Below are 24,071 nucleotides of genomic sequence, written 5' to 3'. Positions count from 1 at the left end.
CATATTTTCTGTTTAGACTATTCCTCATCATCTCTGGTTGTAATTTCAGCTCTTTGAGATTTCTTTCAATGAACTTTTTCTCAAGAATTATTTTTTAAACAAATACGCAAATAAGGAAGTGGATGAGAATATAAAGAGAGCATTATGATGCTGTTTAAACAAAAATAAGTTTCTAAATGACATAAAATATCAATATTTCTTAACTCTTGTAAGCAGAGGTTCATTGTCTTCCTAAAAGGCTCTAATTAACTAACCAAGATACCAAGGGCCCCATAGAGAGGTTCCTTGGTATATGTTGTTTGCAAATAAAGTGCTGTTGGTCAATGAACTAGAGAGGGCACAAAGTTATGATCAAATCTAAGAAAAAAATTACAATATATAGATTTGATTTCGATCCATTAGTAACACAGGGAACATACCTTCCACAATTTTCCAAATCTCAATAGCATGGACAGCTTGTAGATTCACCTTTTGAGAATTTCATCCAATCCATATGCCAGAGAAATATAAAGCAATATAGAAGCTTATTGGCCAGGCACATCCCTCATGCAGTGGGGTGGTCTGTCATACCAATTCTCATATGCAATCATGCATCCAAAACCTTTGTGATGTCTTCCACTTCTACTTCATTCTAGAAACACGTCCTAAGTTCGTGTTCATTGCTCATGGTTGAACTTGATTCAATCCTTCAATCTGATTAGCCTCCTCCATCCAGTGCATTGTGAGAGTAAGAGAGAATGATTTAAGCTCCAGCAGGTTCTTTTTAAGATCCTTAATTGGCTTTTAGTGCAGTCTTCCATCTTTTATGCATAAAAGCATAGGTATTTGCCTGTTACACTCTTCAATCATACATCAGTGGTCTTCACTATAATGTAACCCACTGTTTTCCAGACAAAAAGGTCACTAGACCCCAAATCATATGTGGGAATACAGAATTACAGATGGCATTTGCCCATCCTACAAAATATGAATGCAAGTGCCTTCCACTTTCAACTTATCTTGTTGGCCCATTCTTGCCACACCATATTCAAATTACAATCGCAGTTAATCAGTAATTTGCATACCTTGTCTTCACACTGAACATTTGTATGGAAGATATTGATCTGCAACCAATCTTCCTCTTCTTCCTGTAGGTGCCGTCTGAATTCTTCTCATCACTAGTGTGACTTGTTCAAGGCCTTCGAGTATGTCTACTTCTATTTCTTCACATTGTTCCTCTTCTAGTTCCTCTTCATTTGAATTCTCTTCACAGTAGCTAATACAATTGGTAGGACATGCATTTGTGAAATGACCTACTCCCCACACTTCAAACAAGAGACATTGCTATTGTGTCTTCTCGTTGTAGTACTTGTGTCACCTTTCCCTTGAGCCCATTATTTTGGGTGGGGGAAATGAAATACTGGTTGCTACAGTGTCTTTTCTAAGAGTGTTCTGGTTGCTACAACAAAAGACATTCCTATTATCTTGAGGAGAAAAACTACATGTGGTGGAGATGTTTGTGGTACAGATAATGGTGCTGGCCATTGAGTACCCCTGGCCTTGGAAATTGTTGTCTGGTGGCTGCATTATTCATTTGCTCTTTGGATTCTTAGATTTGATGAGCCTCACACATGCTGTAGTGTATAACGGTTGGCAACTCCCAGTGAATCTCTCGCCGTAGCTCATCACAGTAATAAGCCACTGCCTGACATTCATTCTCAAAAGCTTCACATCAAACCATCAGATCATAGTATTTATATGTGCATGCCTATGTTTAGGTTTCTTTGACATATGACATAAGACCTCGAAAGTGGCCTCTTCATGGTCAAGAGGAAGGAACCTCTCTTTCAACTCGAGTCTCATCTCCTCCTAGGTACTCACAGGAGGATGCCCACCATGTGGTAGGTGTGCTTCCGAATGGCACCACCAGTTTCATGCAGAATCCTTCAATTTCAACTTGGACAATGATCTCTTCATCTCATCCTTGGTGGCATAGCATTCAAAATAGTCCTCAAAGGGCTAAATTGAATGCAATATTTACAAAAACTACATTTCTCTAAAAATCCAGTCCCTCGGGATCTTAGTTTCATAAATCTCTGTTAAGCAAGGTACAGTTTTTGTTTGTTCGGATGTCTCAACTAAAATTGGATTTCTCATCTCCTATGTCCGAAGTGAGTAGTGCATGGGTCAAAAAGAGAGGTATTAAATACCAAGAATTTCTGTAGTATGTTCGGGTTTTTAGTTTATACAAGTGGGCCCATGATTCAGTGATTCAAATTGCTGATGTGGTAGGAGGCTGGGAGCTACTGTAGATGGTCCATGAGACAAACATACTCTGGACTCTTATGATCATAGCCATAAAACATTTGGCCATTATTCATTAGATGTGGACCATGGTTGTTTTCCCTTGCAATCTATTTGTTAGCCACCACATAAAGGGGGGCTAAGATTTTCCTCAGGAGAGATATTTGACATATATGGCATCCATTTTGACCCATAGCATCTACAATTGGTTACTGAAAAAAGGACCCTTTTTGTACAAACGCTATGTATGATGTGAGTCCTCACTGGAAGAAGACATCTAGTAGTAAAAGATTTTCTAAGCCACGCCTGTAAAAGACTCCCCATTCATATACCACCATGTTTACCAATATGGCATACATGTATGATAACCAAGCTGTCGATCAGAACCATGTCATGATGTATGCCCCAGAAGAGACATGAAGCTAGTAAACATATCCAGTGAACCACAATGCTCGAAACAAGCAGGTGGTCGAAAATTACTTGACTGAGTTCTCTAAGGCCTGTTTGGTCTGTGGGATTAAATGGTATGGAATTGTATTAGATGGGATTAACATTATTATTGCACAATGATTGCATGTCTGGAAATACCATGGTATTTTAGCCATCCAATCCCCATGTTTGGGATAAAATTCTTGCTACAGGAAAAACATTGGATTAAGAAAAACCCCATTTGGTGGACCATGGAATTGTAATCAATGAACCAAATTTATAACGGATGTCAGTCACCTATACCTGTATATAACTAGAATGTCACGTGTAAAGGGCAAATATGGATGGACAGCATGGATAAAACCAGTGTTCAAAATATCGGTATCACGTTACATATCGCACTCTTGGGATACAGATAGTATCGGTTATCGCATGGAATATGTCGGTTGTATCGCGTAATGTATCGTTGTTGTTAGAAACATGGGGAAACATTGGAAATTGGTCGAATTTTTCAATGAAACTTCTGTGATTTTTAAAAAAGACATCAATCCACACTTATAAATCAAAACATTGCAAAAAAACAAGTGCACATAATAGGTTTTCTCTGTATAGGGTCCTAATCTATGCACTGTCTAACTGAATTAATGCAAGTATATTCAAAGTCTATTTATGTAATTCATAAATGTAAAAAGACGTGTGGAAACACAAGCAATAAATTCAAAAGCAAAAGAAGAATCACTAGATTAGGTCACAAACATGTTTGATTTTATGTTTGGACATAAAGATTGCAACCAATTTGCGAGCAATTGGAAAAAAAAAAAAGATATATTTTTTTCAATTTTCTGCAACTCGGTCCTTCTCCTCCAAATCTCAAAATCGAAGCTCCCAATCCATGACTTTTCATGCAAAACAGGAAAAATCATGGATTTGTAACAATTTTACACTGATTTAACGTGATTTATTGAAGAAAAAAATGATCGAAAAAAAAAAACTCACCAAATCGAACATGTGGGATATATCCTACTACTTGTGCATTTCGTATCGTATAAGTGGGAAACAAGATATATTGTGGGATATATCGGCCGATATCATTAATATTTAAAACACTGGATAAAACACATGCATCAATGCAAGGCCCACATGTGTAGTGGATTTCAAAATCCTTCGAAATCCTGCATGGGACCAAATGCATTTCCATCCCACCTAATCCCAACCCTTCCCGTCCTCCTCAAACACCGGATGGAATTTGAACGGGATCAAATGCAATTCCATCCCACCTAATCCCATCTACGCCCATGTATCAAACAGGCCCCAACTAATACAAGACAAATAGCCTAAACTATAATGATGCGAATGAATTAATGAACGGATAATTAGAGTAAATCGAAATATAAATTATTGCCAATCTATCACAAATCTAAAGAAATCAAGTAGTCGACTATGCTCAAATTCAAGGCCACATTACAATCCCGCAAATGGATCTTACGATTATCGATCAGAAACGGACTAATGGAAGGTAGAACTTCCATCTGACATAGGATTCAATCTAAATATGAGGATTGACTTGCGCTTTGTTATGGTTACAAAGAATCAAGGTTTGGAGATTTAAGGATTACAGAATTTGGGAGATTAGGCTTTGGAATTCTATCTTCTCGGGTTAGGGTTTTTAGGTCTAGGGTTATGAAGTTTTAAAGGAGAAGGATGAAAAAAGGGGGGGGAAAGAAGGGGGGAATGGGGCTGGCCATATAAACGGCCGTACGGTTGCGTCCGTATGGTCGTACAAACATGTAGGGTAGTCCGTACGGTTGTACGATTGGGTAGGGTTTAGGTCTAGAGGGTTTGGGGGATGGTGAGGATGGGATTTGGGAGGAAACAAAAGAAAAAGAAAGAAAATTGAGAGAGAAGAAGAAGAGAAAAGAGAAAGAATACCTTGAAGAGAAGATAGTTGGAATCACTCCATGGCTTCACACCAAACTCCCATCACAGGATGAATTTTGCTCCCAAGAAAAAAAAAAAAAAGCAAGAAGAAATTTTCATTCAATAACCAATAATGCCCTAGGCTTCACACGTCCAAACCTTATATACTCTATTTGGGGTCTTTTTTACAAAAAACACCCTTAATACTATATAATGTCCAAAACATCCATAATATCAACTAGATCATAAAATATATCAAAATAATCAAACTAACTAAACAAAATAACTAAAACTAGTGTCCAATATGAGTCCACAATCAAGACGACCCAACCATCACAATGGTCCAACCATCAAGATGGCCCATTGTGCGAAATCCAACGGTCTGATAGATGCATCCAATCGATCCAACGGTCCAATATTCTCAACTAAGCAACCCACATGCATCTTCCCAGTGTGGGGTCTTCGAAGATGCACAATCATGCATGTGGGGTCTTCAACGTGGTTAGAAAATCAAATTGGGCCCACTAGGCTCCATGTAATGATCACCTAGCTATAAAGTAACTGGGGCAGCTCTCCTCCTCCTCTGATAAACTTTAAAACATGCTCAAATGTCCTCATCAACTCCCCTCGGCTGAGAAGCGTTCGCCTCCAGCGAAATAAAATTGGGATAACGCTCTAAGAGATTCGGGTCTAGTCTCTGAAGCTCGGTCTCTCTAATCCACGTACTATCTGACTCTGACATGTTCTTCTACTTAACGAGATATTTCTGGAATCCTTCGTATTTGGTAAAAACCACTTGTTCATCCAAGATATCTTCTATCTCTTCACTTTTGGTAGGTATGGATGGTAAAGGAGGTAAAGGCTAGTTTGGCAAGAGCCACGAGTCACAGGACAGGTCGAAAGCACCACCATCTGGGCCAATGTGAGGGTTGGGAGAAAGGCTATTGGGTGGAGTTGTTAGACCCTTAAAAGACACAAATCTTCCACATTGAATGTAGAACTAATTCCTATGTTAGATGGAAGATCCACAACATACGCATTGGAACCTAATCTTTTCAATATTTTATAAGGTCCTACACTACGGGCTTGTAAATTCTTTACGGCCCCTTACAGATACTGTGATGGCCTTATCTGAACCATCACATAATCTCCTACTTGAAATTCTTTAAACCTGCGATGAGATTTAGCAATTAATTTGTACTTTTCATTGTTCACATTAATCTGTTTCTTAATTTCAGCATGCAAGTCATGAATGTGTGGTGCAAATGCATCTAGGGACTCTGAAGGTCTTATGGGAGACTGACATGGGAATGATATCTACTTGTAACCATGCACTACCTCAAAGGGACTCATGCCTATCGATCTATTGACTGAACTATTATATGCGAACTTTGTGACTAATAAACTCAATCCCAAGTCCTAATATGGTCACCCACAACACATCGTAACAAGTTACCTAAGCTTCGATTGACCACTTCCGTTTGACCATCAGTTTGAGGGTGGTATGCCAACGAGAACTGAAGTCTTATACCCATCATGTACCAAAGTGCCCATCATGTACCAAAGTGCCTTCCAAAAATAACTCATGAATCTCACATCTCTATCAGACATAATAGTTTTTCGCAAACCATGCAAGCGAGCTCCCTCTCTAAAGAAAAGCTTGGCAATGTTGGTGGCGTCAGATGTTTTAGAACATGGTAGAATATGGGTCATTTTCGAGAAACAATCCACTGCCATAAAAGATGGAATCATGCTTTCTGATCATCTTGGGTAGCCCAAGCACGAAATCCATACTAATATCTTGCCACGGAGTGTGTGGCACTGACAAGGGCATATATAATATAGTGTTTTGCCTTTTCTGCTTTGCCAGTTGACAAGTCCTATATTGCCCGATGATTTTGGCCATGTCTCGCTTGAGGATGGGCCAATAAAACCTATCCTCGACAAGGGCAATAGTCTTGTCTCAATCGAAATGATCGGCTACTCCTCCGACATGAAGCTCTCAAACTAGTAAACCCCGAAGGGAGGTGCGAAGAATGCAGAGTCTGTAGCCTTTAAATAAAAACTCATCGATCAAGACAAGCCCACTATCACTCCTCGACTTGTCATCCAAAAGTGACTACATACTTTCCTAAAATCTAGGCACGTAGAATACCCTTCTTTCAATTATTCGAACCCAGTGACTTCCACGCTCATGGATCGGAGTAATGCCAATTTATGACTACAAGCATCGGCAGATTTATTCTCGACCCCAGTCTTGTGTTTCAAAACAAATGTATACTCCTGGAAAAACTCAACCTACTTGGCATGTCTTGGGTTTAATTTCTTTTTGGAGTTGAGGTATCGTAAGGCCTCAGGGTCAGAAAATAAGACGAACTCTAGCGATAGTAGATAATGTCGTCAATGTGGCAAAGATTGGACTACCATGTAGAATTCTTTGTCATAGGTAGAATAACATTGCTTCGCCTCATTCAACTTCTCACTAAAATGGGCATCAAGGTGCCCTTCCTGACTACTTCACTTACACCTACGCTAGACGCATCACACGCAACCTCAAAGACTTTAGAAAAGTTAAGAAGGCGCATGCCAGGAGCATCAATCATTTTGCCCTTAATCTCATCGAACACCTTAGAGGCACATTAGTCCATTTGAACTCCTTATTTTTAATGCAATCCGCAATGGAAGCCATAATAGAACTAAAGCCTTTAATGAACAACATTGATTCACCTCGAATGAAATGCTTTGATTCTTAAACCTATATTGTAGCCTCCTGCGTCGCCTATAAAAAGTGGCTAAACCGTGGAGCTATGCACCTCATGAATGTTTTGTGGTTCAGGCCAACTTACTATAGCCTTAACTTTCTCGGAATCTACAGACATACCCTCAAATGAAACAATGAACACTAAGAAGATAACTGACAAAGAACACTTTTTCAGGTTGGCATATAACTTCTCTATCCTAAGGACCCCACAAATTTGCCTCAAATGGTGGAGGTGTTGTTCCTTTAAGGTACTATAAATGAGGATATGGTCAAAATATACCACCAGGAACTTACCCATAAAGGGCCTCAACACTTGGGTCATCACTCTCATGAACGTACTCGGAGCATTGGTCAAGCCAAAATGCATCACTAACCACTCGTATAGCCCATCTTTAGTCTTAAAGGTCGTCTTTCATTCATCTCTTGGGCGAATACATATCTGATGATACCCGCTTTTAAAGTCAATCTTGAAAAGGATCATGGCACTGGCTATCATATCCAACATGTTATCAAGATGCGGTATAGGAAATCGATACTTTACCATGATTTTGTTGATGGCCCGACTATCCACGCACATGCGCCGAGTGTCATCTTTCTTAGGCGTGAGGAGGGTTAGCATGACGCATGAACCCAAACTCTCCTGAATGAACCTTTTTCTAAGAAGCTCATCCACTTGCTTCTTCAATTCTGCATGCTTTGCGAGGTTCATTCGGTAGTGAGGAAGGTTTGGTAAAGTCAACCCAGGGACATTATCAATAGCATGCTAAATGTCCGACATAGGCAGAAGCTCCTCCGCTAGGTCCTCTGGGAAAACATCACTAAACTCCTCCAACACCAGAATCACTTCAAGTGGCAACTCTAAGCTGACCTCGAGTGTAATCTCTCTTGCCACAAGGGCATACACCATCGAATCGGATTTAAGTCTCCCTTTCAAACTCTTTGGCATTGATTATTTGGAGAGACTTAGGCTGGGACTTCCTCACATCTTTTGGGTTACCCTTCTTAATGTCCTTCTTCTCCAGGGTGCTTTTAGGCGGAAGAGTATTTAGCTTTATCCTCTTACCTTCATGAATAAATGAACATGTATTCGAATGGACGAATAGTATCACATCACGATCATACAGCCAAGGTCCGTCCAAAATGATGTGGCCTACATCTATAGGCAAAACATCACACCACAACGTGTCTTTGTAGAAAGCAAACAAAATAGGAATAAAACACCGCTAAGAAACCGGTATCGATGACACATCAACCCATGAAACTTGATAGGGCTGAGGGCGAGGGACAGGTTTCAAACCCAAACAAGATACAATGCTAGCGAAGACCACATTGGTGCAACTACCACTATCAATTATTACCTTATGGTTTTTGTCACCACACTTGATGTATGGAAAATTGAATTCCTGCGCCAATCATCACTGCGCATCTGACAACTGCAACTGGCACAGTCTCAATTCCTTATACTTCTTCATCACTAGCACCAATTTTGAGCTAATATTCTTCTTATTCGCAATCACCATGATCACCAGCACCATTATCAAACTCACCGATCATGAAGGCCCTATTTCGCTCTTTCATAGGGCAATGGTATGTCAAATGGCCGTATCCTTAGCAATTGTAACACCACGCTTGCTCACCTACCCTCGAGCCGGTACTATCCAGACCTTTGCCCTTAACATCCCTATTAGCAGATTGAGTACCAGTAGGGGCTTTGGCTTGACTCCCAAAATTAGGCTTAGCTCCCTGAGGAGTGGCCTTGACATTGGATTCTCGAGAGTTGAATCGCCTCATAAATTGCAGTTTCAGATATTGCTCCAACTCTTAGGGTGCTGATGTCGTAAAGAATAAGTTCTTGGTGAAGCTCGAGTCGAAGGCCCATCCTAAAATGAGAAAGGGTCATTAACCGGTCATGAAAGTTGATGTTGTAATCAACCACAAGCATTGATCCCTAATGAAGGGATTGCCACGGTTTTGGGCTTTTTATAATCCAGCCCAATTGCATGATTTTTTTCATAATCTAGCCCAAGCTCCTCTACTGAAAATTTTCACAGAGTAATCTTGTCATGGTTTGTTTTTATGACCCTTTTGTGTTTCCAAAATGATTTTGCTGCCAATGTTTATTCGTGCTGTGATCCATTTGATGAATGGTATAGTTTTTTACGTTTAATATATATATATTGACTAAGGGGTCCGGTTCCAGGTTCGGATCTATGGTCCGGTTCACGGTCCAGTTCAGTTCTGCAGAACCCCAGACCGAGAACCGAACCAAACTAACCGGTTCTTTGATTTTCAGAACCGGAACCGGAACTAGTGCACTTCAGAACTGAACCAAACTGTGCGGTCTAGTCGGTTCTGGTCCTGTTCTACCGATTCCATGTGCACCCCTAGGCATATTAAGCATGGGCGTCATGCTTCATTCAGCTATACTTTCAACACTCCAATGACCATGTCTTGGATTTAGCCATTTTGAGATTCTCTTCTCGCAAATGTTTGTCTTTAAATGTCTGGCAAGTGGCATTAGTAGATTGAAAGTAGGAGGGATTCCTTTGGTGAGGGACAAAAATCAAGCACAAATTTCATCTAATGCAATGGAGTGAAAGATGCAAGCCAATGAAGGTGGCGTCGGCATCAGAGACTTAAAATCTATGAATCTTACTTTGCTTGGCAAAAGGTTGTGATGATTCAAGTTGGAGGAAGGTTTGTGAGAGACAGGTGATTGCATGCAAATACAAAATAGAGGAGGGAGATGATTTTCCCAGAGGTCCTTATATAGAGTGTCGACGGTGTGGGGAAACATTTCTAGCTTGGCAAATGATGTCTACAAAGGTATCAAATTCTCAATGGGGAATGGATCATGCATTGAATTTTGGGAGGATGCTTGGTGCTCCAAGAGGCTGTTAAATCTGTGTTACCAGGGCTAGTTCATATTGCAGTGGACCTGAGGGTTGTGATTTCCGATGTTTCTATATGGTGGGTGGTCATGTAGTTTTGGCTACCTCATACCATAGAAACTTATTGATAAGGAAGTGGAGGATGTGGTTTAGATGCAAGGCATGCTCCATAGGCTTGCCCCACTGTTCATGGACAGGGATACTTGGATGTGGAGATGGGAGAAGTCGGGGAGATTCTCAGATCACTCTTTCTGTGCTGCAATTAGCTTTACAGGGCGACAGGATGGTGAGATCATAGGGTGGTCCCAAATAGCTGGGAGGGCTATGATGATGACGAGAGCTCCTAGGCAAGGAAATGGAAAGGAAATGTTATCAAATGGAGGGAGAGAGAGAGAGAGAGAGAGAGAAGAGAGAGAGAGAGAGAGAGAATGAATGAACTTTAGGAGCCGCTGGCTACTTGTTAAGTCAAAATATTCACTGGGATGGAAAGGCAGAGACAGAGAGAGGAGCACTGGCCACTGGTATGTTGAAAATGTGACAGCCTCGAAAATGGCCAGGAGATCATGCATATAGAGCAGTTTGCCCGCCTATGATAAGATGAGGTGTCTCAGTCCCTTGGACAGCAAAGGCACCCACCCACTTACTGCCCAAGAAAGCTCATGCTTTAGTTAGTTTCTGAAAGATCAAAAAATAAAATAATAAAAACTGAACTAAAACATCGAAAGTAGTGTTAGGAAAAGGAAGAGGAAAGAGCACATATGTAACAGTTATCATTGATACTCCATATATCCAAAAAGATGGATACACAAAAACACAATTCAGCAAAAAAAAAAAAAATAGAGCCAGGCATTGTTATGAGGCACAAGCTATCAAAAGATCTTTTCCCTAGCTATTTTATGTTTCAGCATTCCAACACCCTCAGTTCTGTAGGGCCGTGTTCGGGATCAAGGAAATGAAATGTGAATTTGGTAAATCAACGAACTTGTAAGGAAGTAACTTTCTATCTTTTAAAAGAGTCTCTCATTTTGAGTATTTGCCAAGTCCTTAGTTTTTGGGGGGATTTGGATTTTCCCTAAACCCTAAGGAGGTGAGGATTTGGTAAATCCATGGATTTAGCAAATCCCCAACAAAAACAAACAAGGAAGACTTGAAATCCATGGATTTCACAAATCCCTAACCCAAACCCCTCAGCCAGCCAAAACAACCCTAAAATCAACAACAGCCATGAAGCTGACCATTTCATCACTAATCTTGAAGCAAAGCAATCACATTTCTCTGCTCAACTTATTTCATAAGACCCTGGTTTTTCTATAGAATCCTGTATGCTTTCACCCCTAATACTGTTTTGGCAAAGGAATGATTCATTTGCAAAGGAATGATTCATTTGCCCAGCCAGACCATCTCACTGCTGCCATTTTTTTATCATCATAACAGCAGAACTCAATCCCATGTCTTCCCTGTCGGAGATGTATAAACTTTTTTCATCAACACAGCCACATCAACAGAAAGATCTTAAGACCAAGTGAAAATTAATTCTTTTGATTCCAGTCCATCAATGGACTTTTTTCCTTTTCCTTTTTTTTTCGGTTTTAATTCAAGCATGACTCAACAGGAATGTTGAGTTATGAAACAGAGAAACCATGCAATTTGCGAAAATCAGCATAGCCCACAGTACTGCAATCAGTTTTTAATAATAAAAAAAAGAAAAGAAAAAGGAAAGAACACATATAAAAAAAAACCTGCACGACCGTAATAATTGCTGTTCAACAAACAAAACACAGACTATAGGGGCCTGTTTACTTTTCGAATTTCCTATGAAATGCGAAATGAGCCATTATTATCATTTCCAGGTGTTTGTTTAAACAGGAATTATGGCTCGCAAAGTGAGAGTCAAATAAACTTGTATAGGAAGTAAAGTAAATTGTAATCATTATGTTTTCACATTATAAAACAGCCAATTTTACAGGGACTTCTGAGTGAAACAAACAATGTAACAAAATCATCACTACAGTCAAATGTAAGTGATGTTACCACACAATTACATGAGTAAATAATCATTACCCACTTACAGCCATTTAAATTGGAAAACCAAACAGGCCCTAGAGTTAACTGGTCTACCTCGTTCATCAGATTCTTCATCCAGCCGTTCCCCGTCATAGAACGTAATGTTAGCAGATAAAGGCCTCGCTGAAAGCAAAGACTTGGATGCTAACTGGCATGAAATCCACTCCTTAATGGCCTCCATTCTTCATGAAAAGATACACATATTTATATAATTAAAAAAAAAAAAGCATCAGCATTCAATAAGACATTGTGGTCAAAGAACGATAAACTAAAAAGATTTTTTTTCTCAACTGTACTGAAGAAAATTTAGGACATAGTGAACAACTTTGAATGAATAAACAACGCTATTAAAAAAACAGAGAAAGAAAGAGTAAAAAAATGCCTATGGGAAATGACGGAAGTAAAGAAAATAATACATATAAGAAAAGATCCAATGATGCGACTAGTTGAATTGGGAGAAAAGGACAGTCCACTTATCAACCTAGACTCTTCATAGTCTAGAGAACATTCTCCAAGCCACAGATCAGATGGCTAGGAACGTCTGATCGAAATGAGACCCATAAGCGCTCTCCATGGTGTCACATGATTGAAATGAAATCCTACCTCATTCAACCCTACATTCATCTCTAGAAAAGTTCTTAGTTTCTGGCCAGGAAATTTCCAAAGCAAATCCAGCACGCACCAGTCATTTCCATTGAAGCTACTAGCATTCTAGGGGGGGGAAGAATGCTAGGTTTCCTTGCCAAAACTCACCATTTTTTCCAGTGAATTAGCAGAGAACTTTGCCCCTTTCTCTCCAAAAAATCTGTTTTTTCTGCATCTGTTAAGCAAAAAAAATTTCCCCTTGCATGATTCTCTTACCGAGGTGCCGCTCCCACCTCATAGGCTTTTATACTAACTCACATTCTGAAATAGACTTTTACAAAATCCAGCAACTGAATCTACTCCTGCTTCCCCTTGCAATTTTTTAACTTACTAATATCAAAGAATACTGCACCTAAAATCACAAGAACTGTCACACCTGTTTCCAGGAGACATATGGTAGACCTTACAAGACCCAAACTGCTCATCTGGAGGATAGGCCCTGATAAACAAATTACACCGTTTGCATGATCCTAGCAACTTGATTTGCTTATTTTGCATAGACAACATGGCCACTGGTCAGGTTTTTTTATCTGTCAATTTTTTTCTCAAAATGGAGCAATTAGGATCGTCCAACCATTTTGACTTTGATACCCTGGGCCCACTCATGCTGGGGCCTGCCAAATGTGCACGTCTACCTTTGTTCTTGTGTTTCAATCGTCTGCAATTAGCATTCCTCTCACTAATTAGCATGAAATTGTCTGCACTTTTTGGATAAAACACTGAAATAATCATTTGCATTGGATTTCATGCTCTGACCAAATGTCAAATAAGTTCAGTGGTGAAATTAGTGACAATGATACTCGATACAGTGGACATGTTGGCTTTTGTCCTCTGTTAGACAATAGGTATTGACATCTGTGGTATTAAGTTTGTTAAGATATAACGAAATGCAGCAATGAAATAGCCACTTGTAAGCATTTTGGTGGAAACTAATTAGACAGCGCATAAGTGACCAACCATTTAAAAGAACATCCAAGAAATATAGCAGTCAGATTCATAAGGAAATAGTCAACAGATTCTAACAACTCAAAACAGAGGGTATGAGTTGATTAGCATTGACAACTTTAATTTTAATGAAAAAGAGTTGTAAAGATCTTACACATAGCTCAGTTAGCATGAGTATCCACTTACCATGGTTGAACAATTTGTGTTTGGAAATTTTCATCAGCCATTCTCCAGCATAATGTACCAAACATCTCCATGAAGCTAACTCATGAAGTTAGCCTGTTTTGCTTTTCTTGTATGCTAAAGAGCCTATGTGTGTAGTGCAGAGAATTATAGAGATGCGCAAGCATCTCTAGAATACTCTACAGTCCTTTGGAATGTCTTCTTTGGAGCCATTCATATAAAGTAACTAGAAGGTTCTTAGCGTTGTGTAAGGGAGAGGGTTCCCATTTGAGAGGCACCTCCGAAGCTATAAGACCATGAGTTCTCTTCCCATCATGTCTCTCTTGTTTGCTCTTTCTTCTCTTCCAAGTAGCTTGGCTACACTTGGATAGTTGGATGACTCGTTCACAAAAGGGGTGGTTCATAAGTTCCACACAGTAAGGTATTCCGTATCGGTAAAGGTGGCCGTAACAGTCACCACCATTACCGATACGGGGGCATAACAACCGTAATGACCCCTGTAATGGTTGAAATCTTTTTTTCCCAAAAAATTCTGAAAAAATATCTAGAAAATCCATAATAATGTAAATATTCCAAATATATATTTAATGTTTGTTTTGAACATGTTTATGGTAGCATAACGGTCCACTCCTTGGAAAGAGTTTTGTATCGGGTTGCCCGGTGAATTTATGAACATGGTTATATATCTCTAATGTTTACACATCACAATCAAGCATTAGAACTAAAAATCGGGGGGAAAAAAGGGTATAAATACCACATTTTTTATTTTTTGAAAAATAGCCCTCGAAACTTTTATTCATCCAAATCGCTTCAATCTACAGTTTTAATCCTAAAAACTATAGTACGAGTGGTTGAAATCTGTTGTAGATCGATCTAGGAGAGTTTTTGGAATAAGAAAAGTGGAAAATTGAGGAGAAATTTATTTAAATAAAAAAAATTGTGACCATTTTTCGACCATTATGGGGGTATCGTTATGCCCCATAACGGCCGATACAGTCCCAAAAACCAACTGCCCCGCTTCAACCCCGTATCTCGTAACAGTCACTACTGTTACCTATCCATATTAGCCTTTACGGCCATATCGTAATAGATACAAAACATCGTGCCACACGCTCACCACTTAGGGAAGCACTTAGGTTGTAACATGTGTAATTTAAGAGTACTAGCGTCAAAGGTAACCAACAACGACCATGCGCACCGCAAAGTCCTAAGAGGGAGGTATTGCAACGTGAGGGCAATGATAGTAACATCTCGCACAGGTAGACTTGGTTGTGGGAGATGGGCAAGAATGGTTTGAAGGGATTGGTAGTAGCATAGAGGGCCTCAAGATTTGGGTTAAGGAACTCAAGGGAGATATGTTGAGGCCCTGAATAACTTGGCTAATACTCAATGTTAGGAGATGGATGCTTTCCATTCTAAGAGACTAGAGACCCTTGCTATGCTACAAGAATAAGTTGAAGAGATCAAGGATAATTAGTGTTATGCATTCATGTTATGGAAGGGATAATTACTATTGCTATTGCTATTGCTATTGCTATTAGCCGTAACAACAATTACAACCTGTATCGTATCAATAATTATGGTGGCCATTACGGCCACTATTACCGTTCTTGAATAGCTTGGTCGTGGTTAACGGAAGTGTGGCCACCAGCCACAAGAAAAAAAAAATGAGGATCAAACACCTAACCCCAAGTCCTTCAATAGATTAAGGGATACTAAGGAGTTGGTGACATCTTCCCATGGAAGTTAGAGCCAGTGTTCGAAGTATCGGTATCGCTACAAGTTTCATTGGCCAAGGATACGGAAACAATAACGATATCACCAATAATATCCTTGATAACCGGAAATGCGGGGAAACATGGGAAAAACGGTGGAATTTTCAGCGAAACTTCAAGAGATGTTAAAACTTACATATTTGCATATTTAGAAATAAATAAAAAATTACAAAAAAGAGTGCATATATAACAAGTTTTCATTTAATGTGGCCTTAAAAGCATGTGTTATTGTAAGAAATCAGTCCAACCATCCCATCCCGCTATTTAACCATCCAACCTTCCATTCAAACATCCATCAATATTGCAAAATATCAACAAAACGTGATATTTACCAAGAAATCATCAACAATTCAAGAGGAAACGAAAGATTGTGCTCTCAATATCACGCATGTTGCGATATCAATAATATCGAGATATTATCAATATTATCAATGACAAATTGAACACTACATACAACCATGTGCCCATGAAAAAAAAAAATTTGAAATAAATTTTCTTCTAATGAACAAAATTTTGATGATATCAATACGTTGGTGATATTATTGAAATATCGTCAATACACTTATGATACAAGCATTACCTAGAATTTACGTAGTCGAAAATATTGGCGATACATTGGCGATATTGATGCATTGGCAATACAAGCGACACCTAGAATTTCCATAGTTGAAAATATCGGCAATTACATTAGTGATATTGATACGTTGGCAATACTTAGCGATACATTGCTAATACCTGAAATTTCTGATACTACCAACGTTATCGGTATCACTACCAGTGTTATCGGTATCGCTGAGCTGGAGAAAAAGACAATATCGGAGATATTTCGATAATATCGGAAATAATTTGAACACTGGTTGGAGCAATATTTTAAGGCCATCTCACTGAAGGATGAGAAGGTGAAGATACAAAGTGCAACAATGTACCTCATTGACATAGCAGGCTTATGGGGGTGTGGCATAGGCGTCATGCAAATGTTGAATGAGGCAAGTGCACAATCAATAATTAGAATGATATTTGTTTATGATGACAAGGTGTCCCCGCCCCTTTTTAAAGGCAAAACTATTCCCTGCGGATGCACGCAATCACCCGCACAACCAACAATTAGAATGATTATTATGAGGGAGATTAAGAAAGACCACTTAAAAAAATAAAGAGGGAGATTAAGAAATAGTTTTACCTCGAAAATGCAAGTTTCTTGGCATGCCAAAACCCGAAGTGGTTGAAGTACACGAGTATGTCAAGGAATTCGCTACTCTCATGCTCAAAATTACTAGCATGCTAGAGGGATTGTTCAATTTCACAAATGGTCTACAACTTGGCCCAGCGGAAACTACAACATCAAGGTTTTTAGGATGTACTTGTGACAGCCATGACAGTGGAAGATCAACTAATAGAATTCAAGAAGAGCAACTCTTCCAAATTATTATTTTTTTAAAAGAGAGTGACTCTTCCAAGCATAGTTGCACAAAGCATGAAGCAAAGAGGCAACAAATTCACATGTGAGAGAGAGGAAGCGTCTCTTTCAAAATGTAAACAAGTATAAAAAGGCGTAGGGAGCGGAAGAGGGAGCAAGATTCCGAAGTGGAGATTTGAAGCGGGAGCAGCACCTAATTAGAAGGATCTTATGACTAAGCTTACAAAGCAAAGACCCAAAGTGGCCAAGGCAAAGGTGGGAGAGAATGTGATAAAGGTCCCCCCTACAAGCAAGGGACTAACAAGCCACTAAGTGGTAAGGGTGGCAAAGACTGAAAGACATGAAGAATGCCTAAGATGGACAGGACTCATCCAAGTCGAAGGAAATCAAGCGCTCCATTTGTGATGGACCTCACTAGGCCAAGGAATGCCCAAAGATAAACATAGTTAATGCTCTTCCGATGAGAAAGATAATGAGGATAACGAGCTACAAACGGATTTGATGCGGCTCCCTAACATGATGAAGGATAAGACTAAGATGCTCAACCCATGAACAAAGGGTTCATGTATGTGGAAGAACATGTCAATGGGAGGCTAACACGGGCAATGGTGGACACAGGGACTACTGATCACAGGTCACAAACATCTAAGATTAAAGACATTCAAGGAGACAAGATGGCTCAAGGCTATCAACTCATAAGTGAAGCCAATCCATGGTGTGGCGCATGGCATGGAGCTACACATCGATGGATGACTTTCAAGTGGTTCTAGGGAAAGACTTCTTAAGTCACGTAAAGATCATGCCCATGTAATGTAAATAGGATCAGAGAGATTGAAACCTTAATTGCATAAGTGAATCCCACATACCATATTCAAAGCATAAAGATACTAAACTGAAAGATAAAAAATGTGGAGTCACTCCACACAGAGCTGACAAAGTTGCACCAACAGTTTCTAAGGATCACAACTCTAGAAGAAATTCCCATTGCAAGAAATTCAAACAAAATAATTTTTTTTTATTAATAGAATCTTGTTCATATGCATGACCTACCACCCTTTTTACATTTACAAGTGAAACTCAAACTATCCCTAATTAGTGAAAACACACTCCTAATCATATCCACTATCAATAACAAACAATTTCCTAAAACAGAATAAAAAACCAACTCATACTAAAACTCCAAACAATGTTTTTTTTTAATTTTTTTTTTGAAGGATGATCTTTATTAAAGGCAAAAGCCAAAAGAAAAACAGCAAAACACAAACAGAAAACAGAAACAAACACTAAAAATACAACAAACCAGCCCTATGGTCAAGGATCCCACTCCTTAAACAACAGAGAAATTCTGGTGATAGAGATGGAAAGGGGGTGCCTAGAGTCTATGAAACAACAATCATTCCTTTCCCATCAGATGCTCCAGAAAACCACCACCATGGCCTGCTGCCAGACCTTGTTGTCCTTCACAGAGGGACACCCCCCTAACCAAGAAGGACCCAGCTCTCTTATAGAGCCAGGCATAACCCAAACAGCCTTGAGAAGAGAGAGGATGTAGTCCCATATCCCCCTAGCAAAAGAACAGTGCGAGAAGATGTGGTCCCCTGATTCTTCAGCTTGCAAACATAGGAGGCAAACGTTGGGAAGGATAATACCTTTTTTTGCGAAGGTTATCCACTGTAAGAATTTTACCCCTTCCTACCAGCCAGCTGAAAACTAGGACCTTGGGCGGAGCCTGAATGCACCAAATGGGGGCTAAAAAGCTGAATTCTGATCGCAGGTCCACCGGCTGGATCACCTTCAAGAAAGATCGAACAGAAAAATGCCCTGATTTGTCAGCTTGCCAATAGGGAGCATCTCTCTCATCTGGAGATGGTTGCACTCCCTCCAGGAGTGCAAGTACTCTGATCATCTCTTCAGCTTCCGCATCATTGAGGTTGCGGAGTGCAAGTACTCTGATCATCTCTTCAGCTTCCGCATCATTGAGGTTGCGTCTACACAGAGGAATCCATGATCCCCCCTTGCTAGAGGCTGAGAAGCAATCGAAAACAGAAACATCCTGACGCAGGCTTAGATCAGCAACCAGCGGGAAAAGAGATCTGAGACTAGAATCTCCTAACCAAACATCATCTCAGAAGAGAACTCTATCCCCCCTGCCTATGGAGTACCCAATCTGGGAGAAGACTTCATTAGCCAGCCTGGAGACAGACTTCCAACAGTGAGTAGCTCTGTAAAGAGAGGAACTTTTGGTCCATTTATCCCAGGGAGAAACTCCATATTCGGAAGCTATAACCTGACGCCATAAGTTTTTCTCTTCCGTCATGAACCTCCACACCCATTTCCCAAGGAGCGCCCGATTAACCACCCAACCCCCCCCCCCCCCCCGCGCCTTCCCTTCTTCTATTGGGTTGCAGACCTCTCACCAAGACAAAAGGTGAAATTTAAAATTCTTATCACCCCTTGCCAGATTAAAAAAAAAAATTAAAAAATTTAAAAAAAAAAAAAAAAAAAATATATATATATATATATATATATATATATATATATCTCTACAGCCTTTCCATTCTAGCCCAAACCGACTTGGGGCATTGAAACAGAGAAAAATAATACGTGGGAAGGTTAGACAGGAAAGATTTGATCAAAGTTACCCTCCCCCAGTGTTCCCATTGTCGACGAAATGTCGATATTATCGCCGATAATATCGGTGTTGCTAGTCTAGCGACACCGAAACCCCACTTTTCGTCTCTTCGGATTATCGGCGAAATATCGAAGATATCAGCGAAATATCAGAGATATCGGCAAAAATCTTGGATTATTGCCGACAATATCAAGATTATCGTACTGTAGCTACCAACCACGATACCTATCACGGGAAAACTATAGCCAACAACCCATAAATCCAATAAATAGGTAAGAAAACCCCTCTTTTAAAAAATCGAAAAAAAAAAATATCAAAACTGGGAAGATCCCCTACTTGTTAATCGGAACTCGGAGCTCAGAAGAACGCCTCGATCAACAGCGCCGGTCTTCAAATATTGTAGACATTCCGTTCCGATTTGCAGGTAAGAAAATCCCCCTTTCTTCGGCAACAACCCTCCTTCAAAAACCCCCTTTCTTCGGTGGCAACCTCTCTTCAATGAAATTTTAGGTATTAAAAAAAAAAAAATTTAAAAATTTAAAAAAAAAAAAAACCCTCCAGGCCCGGAAGATTTATACTGACGCATGATGCGGTTTAGCTAGTGACGCTACCATGTGGCTAGTTGTAAGTGCTATGTGGGCCCCACAATGATCTATGTGTCTTATCAACACCGTCCATTCATTTTTACACGTCATTGTAATTGTTTGCCCATAAATGAGATTGATCAAAATCTCAGGTGGACCACACCATGGGAAAACAGTAATGATTGAACGTCTACCATTAAAAACCTCTTAGGGCCCACTGTAACGTTTATTTGACATCAAACCTGTAGATTAGGTCATACGGACCTGGATGAAGGCAAAAAACAAATATCAGCTTGATCCAAAAATGTTGTAGCCCTAGGAAGTTTTTAATGGCGAGAGTTCAATCAACACTGTGTGGTCCAATTGAGATTTTGATCCACCTCAATTTTGGGTTCATACCATAAAATTATCTGTAAAATGGATTAGACGGCATGGATGATACACATACATCATGTTTAGGTCCACAGAGCACCGACCACTAGCCATTGGCTACTCGCAGGGAGTATCCAATCCATTTGAGGAAGCGGATTGCGTAGTGAGTAACTCCTACGCTTAACGTACTGAGTAAACTCTGTGAGGTCCACCATGATTTATTTATTTTATCCACTCCGTCCATACATTTTAACAGATAATTTTAGGCCTTGAGCCAAAAAATGAGGCATATCCAATGTTCAAATGGACCACACCACAGGAAACAGTTGAATTGAAAGTGCACCGTTGAAAAAGACTTGGAGGGCCACGGAAGTTTTGGATCAAGCTTATATTTGTGTTTTCCCTTCATCCATGTCTGTACGATCTTATGAACAAGTTGGATGAAAAATAAACATCACTGTGGGGCCTAGAAAGGTTTCAACGGTGGAAATCATTATCCCCATTGTTTCCAATGGTATGATCCACTTAATCTTTGGATATGCATCAATTTTGGGCTCAACCCCTTAAATTAGATGGAAAAACGGATGGACGGTGTGGATAGACCACATACATTCAAGGTGGGCCCAAATGAGTTTACTCAGTATGATAAGAGCGTATTAAGGCGTACTGAGTAACTCAGCACGTTCGTTTGAGGACGCGGAATTCCTGTGTAAGCCTTTCACAAGAAGTTCTTGCTACATAGGGCCCACCATGATGTTGATGAAAAATCCACCTCGTTCATTCATTTTTTCAGATCATTTTAAGGGGTTGAGACCAAATGAGACCCTATGTAGCAATAATTAGGTGGATCCAAAACTCAATGTGGCCATACGAGAATGAAAACTAGAGAGATTTTTCCACCATTGAAACCTCCTTGGGCACCATCTAGATGTTTATATGCCATCCAAACTGTTTATAAGTTCATTTTGACTAGGATGAAGTGAAAACACAAAACTAGTAGCTTTATACTAAACTTTTGTGGCCAAACAAATGTTTAAATGGTGGCCCCTGAAAATCGTTTAGCCCCTGAAAATCCTAGATTTTGGGCAGTTGGAAATTTAAATTCAGGATTTGAAAATAGGGTCATGTTTAGCAACCTTGAAAATCCTGGATTTCAGTTCCATCCAGATTTCAAGCCCATGAAAAAGGGCCCTTTTTCTAAAATATGGGAAAAAGCTAAGTTGTAAGATACAAGATTTTCAATCCTTTCCAATTGTCATAGCTACCCTCTCCTCCCTTTTAGGTATTCACATTCATTCACATTGTTGGATATATTTACTTACATTCACACCGTGATGATAGGATGTTAAAGAAATCAAACATATGTAGTCATTCTGTGGGCTACACCATAGGAAAATTTGACAACCACCAAAAAAAAATAGAAACTTGTTTCAATTATGGAATTAATAGGCCCACTTTTGTGGGCCACCTAATGCTTCAAATTGCCTTATTTTGCATCAAAGCTATCTTACAATGGGCTCGGTACAATAATTATCTTACAAGTTACGCAAGTGTGTCATGTTAGAATATTTAAGACAATTTACCTATCACATTCATTACCCTATAAATACACATAAAATAACTCCGCAAATCTGTAAAGTCAAAATCCAAGTTAACAAACACATTTTTTTATTTCCAAGATTTTGAAAATCCAAGCAGCCAAACACAACTGAAAATCCATGGTTTTAAATCCAGAATTTAAAAACTAGGGTTTAAAATCCATGCCGCTAAATGACCCCTTACTGCTACGTGAACAATCCCACGTCTGGCATGTGGAGGCCACATTAGAGAAGTTCTAGGAAGTTATGATAGTTACCTAGAGAATAGGAGTCTTTTGATCATGAGATGTCCATGGTACGACTAAGTGTTAAAATGTGACCTGCCTTGTAAACAGTTATGAGAAGTGGCAGATCATCATTGAGAAAAGTAATTGTAATTAATTATTTCCTATAAGCAAATATGGTAGGTTGCAAATTGTCATTGGGTGAGTAGTTGTCATTATTTAGGTATATGTCTATTTAACTATGGGTGAATACATGGCAAAGTGTGGTTGATTCAATTCTAGGCTCTCTCTCTCTCTCTCTCTCTCTCTCTCTCTCTCTCAATATATATATATATATATATATATATATATATATATATATATATATATATATTTGTGTGTGTGTGTGGGCACAGGACGACTCGATACGGCTAACTCGACTCGTCCGACTCGTTCAAATCCAACTTGACCCGAACCGAGTAGGCTTCGCCCAATCCAAACTCAAACCAAGTCGAGTTCGAGTTACCTAGTAACTCGACCCGAAACTCGATCCAGTTAGACTCGACTCAATCTGAAACCCGACTCAACTCAGGTTTGGGTATATATATATATATATATATATATATATATATTAAATAATAATAATAATAATAACCTATTTTCTATCATCTCTAACCCTACCCGCCGCACCCTACCCCGACCCGATCCCAAACTCTCTCTCTCCCTCCCTGATCCTCCTCATCTTCCAAGCTCGGCAACCACCCACCACCATCACCCTCCTCCTCCTCTCTCCTCTCCACTCTCTCGGTCTCTCCCTCCCTCATCTCTCAATCCGACTCGGTGCTAACTCGACCCAAGTCGGTACTTCTGACCAGATCGAACTCGGTCCGGATCAGTCCAGGCCAGACCGGACTCGGATCGAGTCAGGCATGCTAGACTCGGTATCAAGTCGGATCAGGTTTGGGTCAGATCTATTTCAAAACCGGATTGAGTCGAGTCAGCCCTAACTCAGTCTGACTCGACTCGATGCCCAGCTCTGTGTGTGTGTGTGTGTGTGTGTGTGTGTGTGTGTGTGTGTGTGTGTGTGTTTTCTTCTTCCATTTCATAAATATTGCATTCTCCCCAAAATTCTCCACATCACCTATAGAATTCCCTCATTAACCCTAAAATTAATTCCATATATGAATGTGCACATCATATGGTATCAAATAAGGCTTTTATGGTTAACAAGATCGGGATATCCAAGCATGAAAATGACATCAAGACCTGGTGGGAAAGGAGAGAACAACAAGATCAACATATATAGGAGGTCCTCCAAAAGTTATCCGCTCTAAACGCCTAGTATGGTCAAATCGCTACTAACCAACATCGG

The 24,071-nt window shown here is 39.7% G+C and overlaps 1 protein-coding gene across 3 annotated transcripts in view; it reads right to left on the bottom strand.

Annotated features, from left to right (window-relative positions):
* The window catches only part of LOC131255056 (translocase of chloroplast 90, chloroplastic), a 45,990-nt gene that overhangs the window by 9,434 nt on the left and 12,485 nt on the right, over positions 1-24,071 (bottom strand). The window contains exon 2 of one of the 3 annotated variants that reach the window (XM_058255753.1): positions 12,400-12,527. The exons of 1 other annotated variant lie outside the window; for it this stretch is intronic. In XM_058255753.1, coding sequence (XP_058111736.1) covers positions 12,400-12,526 — 127 coding nt within the window. In that variant the 5' untranslated portion in view covers position 12,527. Of the gene's footprint in view, positions 1-419; positions 765-12,399; positions 12,528-24,071 lie in introns of those variants that run through there. One more of the 3 variants, XM_058255755.1, reaches the window with a different exon arrangement.

Source organism: Magnolia sinica, chromosome 9, assembly GCF_029962835.1.
Source record: "Magnolia sinica isolate HGM2019 chromosome 9, MsV1, whole genome shotgun sequence".
NCBI classification, from domain to species: Eukaryota; Viridiplantae; Streptophyta; class Magnoliopsida; order Magnoliales; family Magnoliaceae; genus Magnolia; species Magnolia sinica.
Note: the sequence above shows the minus strand (reverse complement) of the source record. Positions and strands in the feature narration are given on the sequence as shown.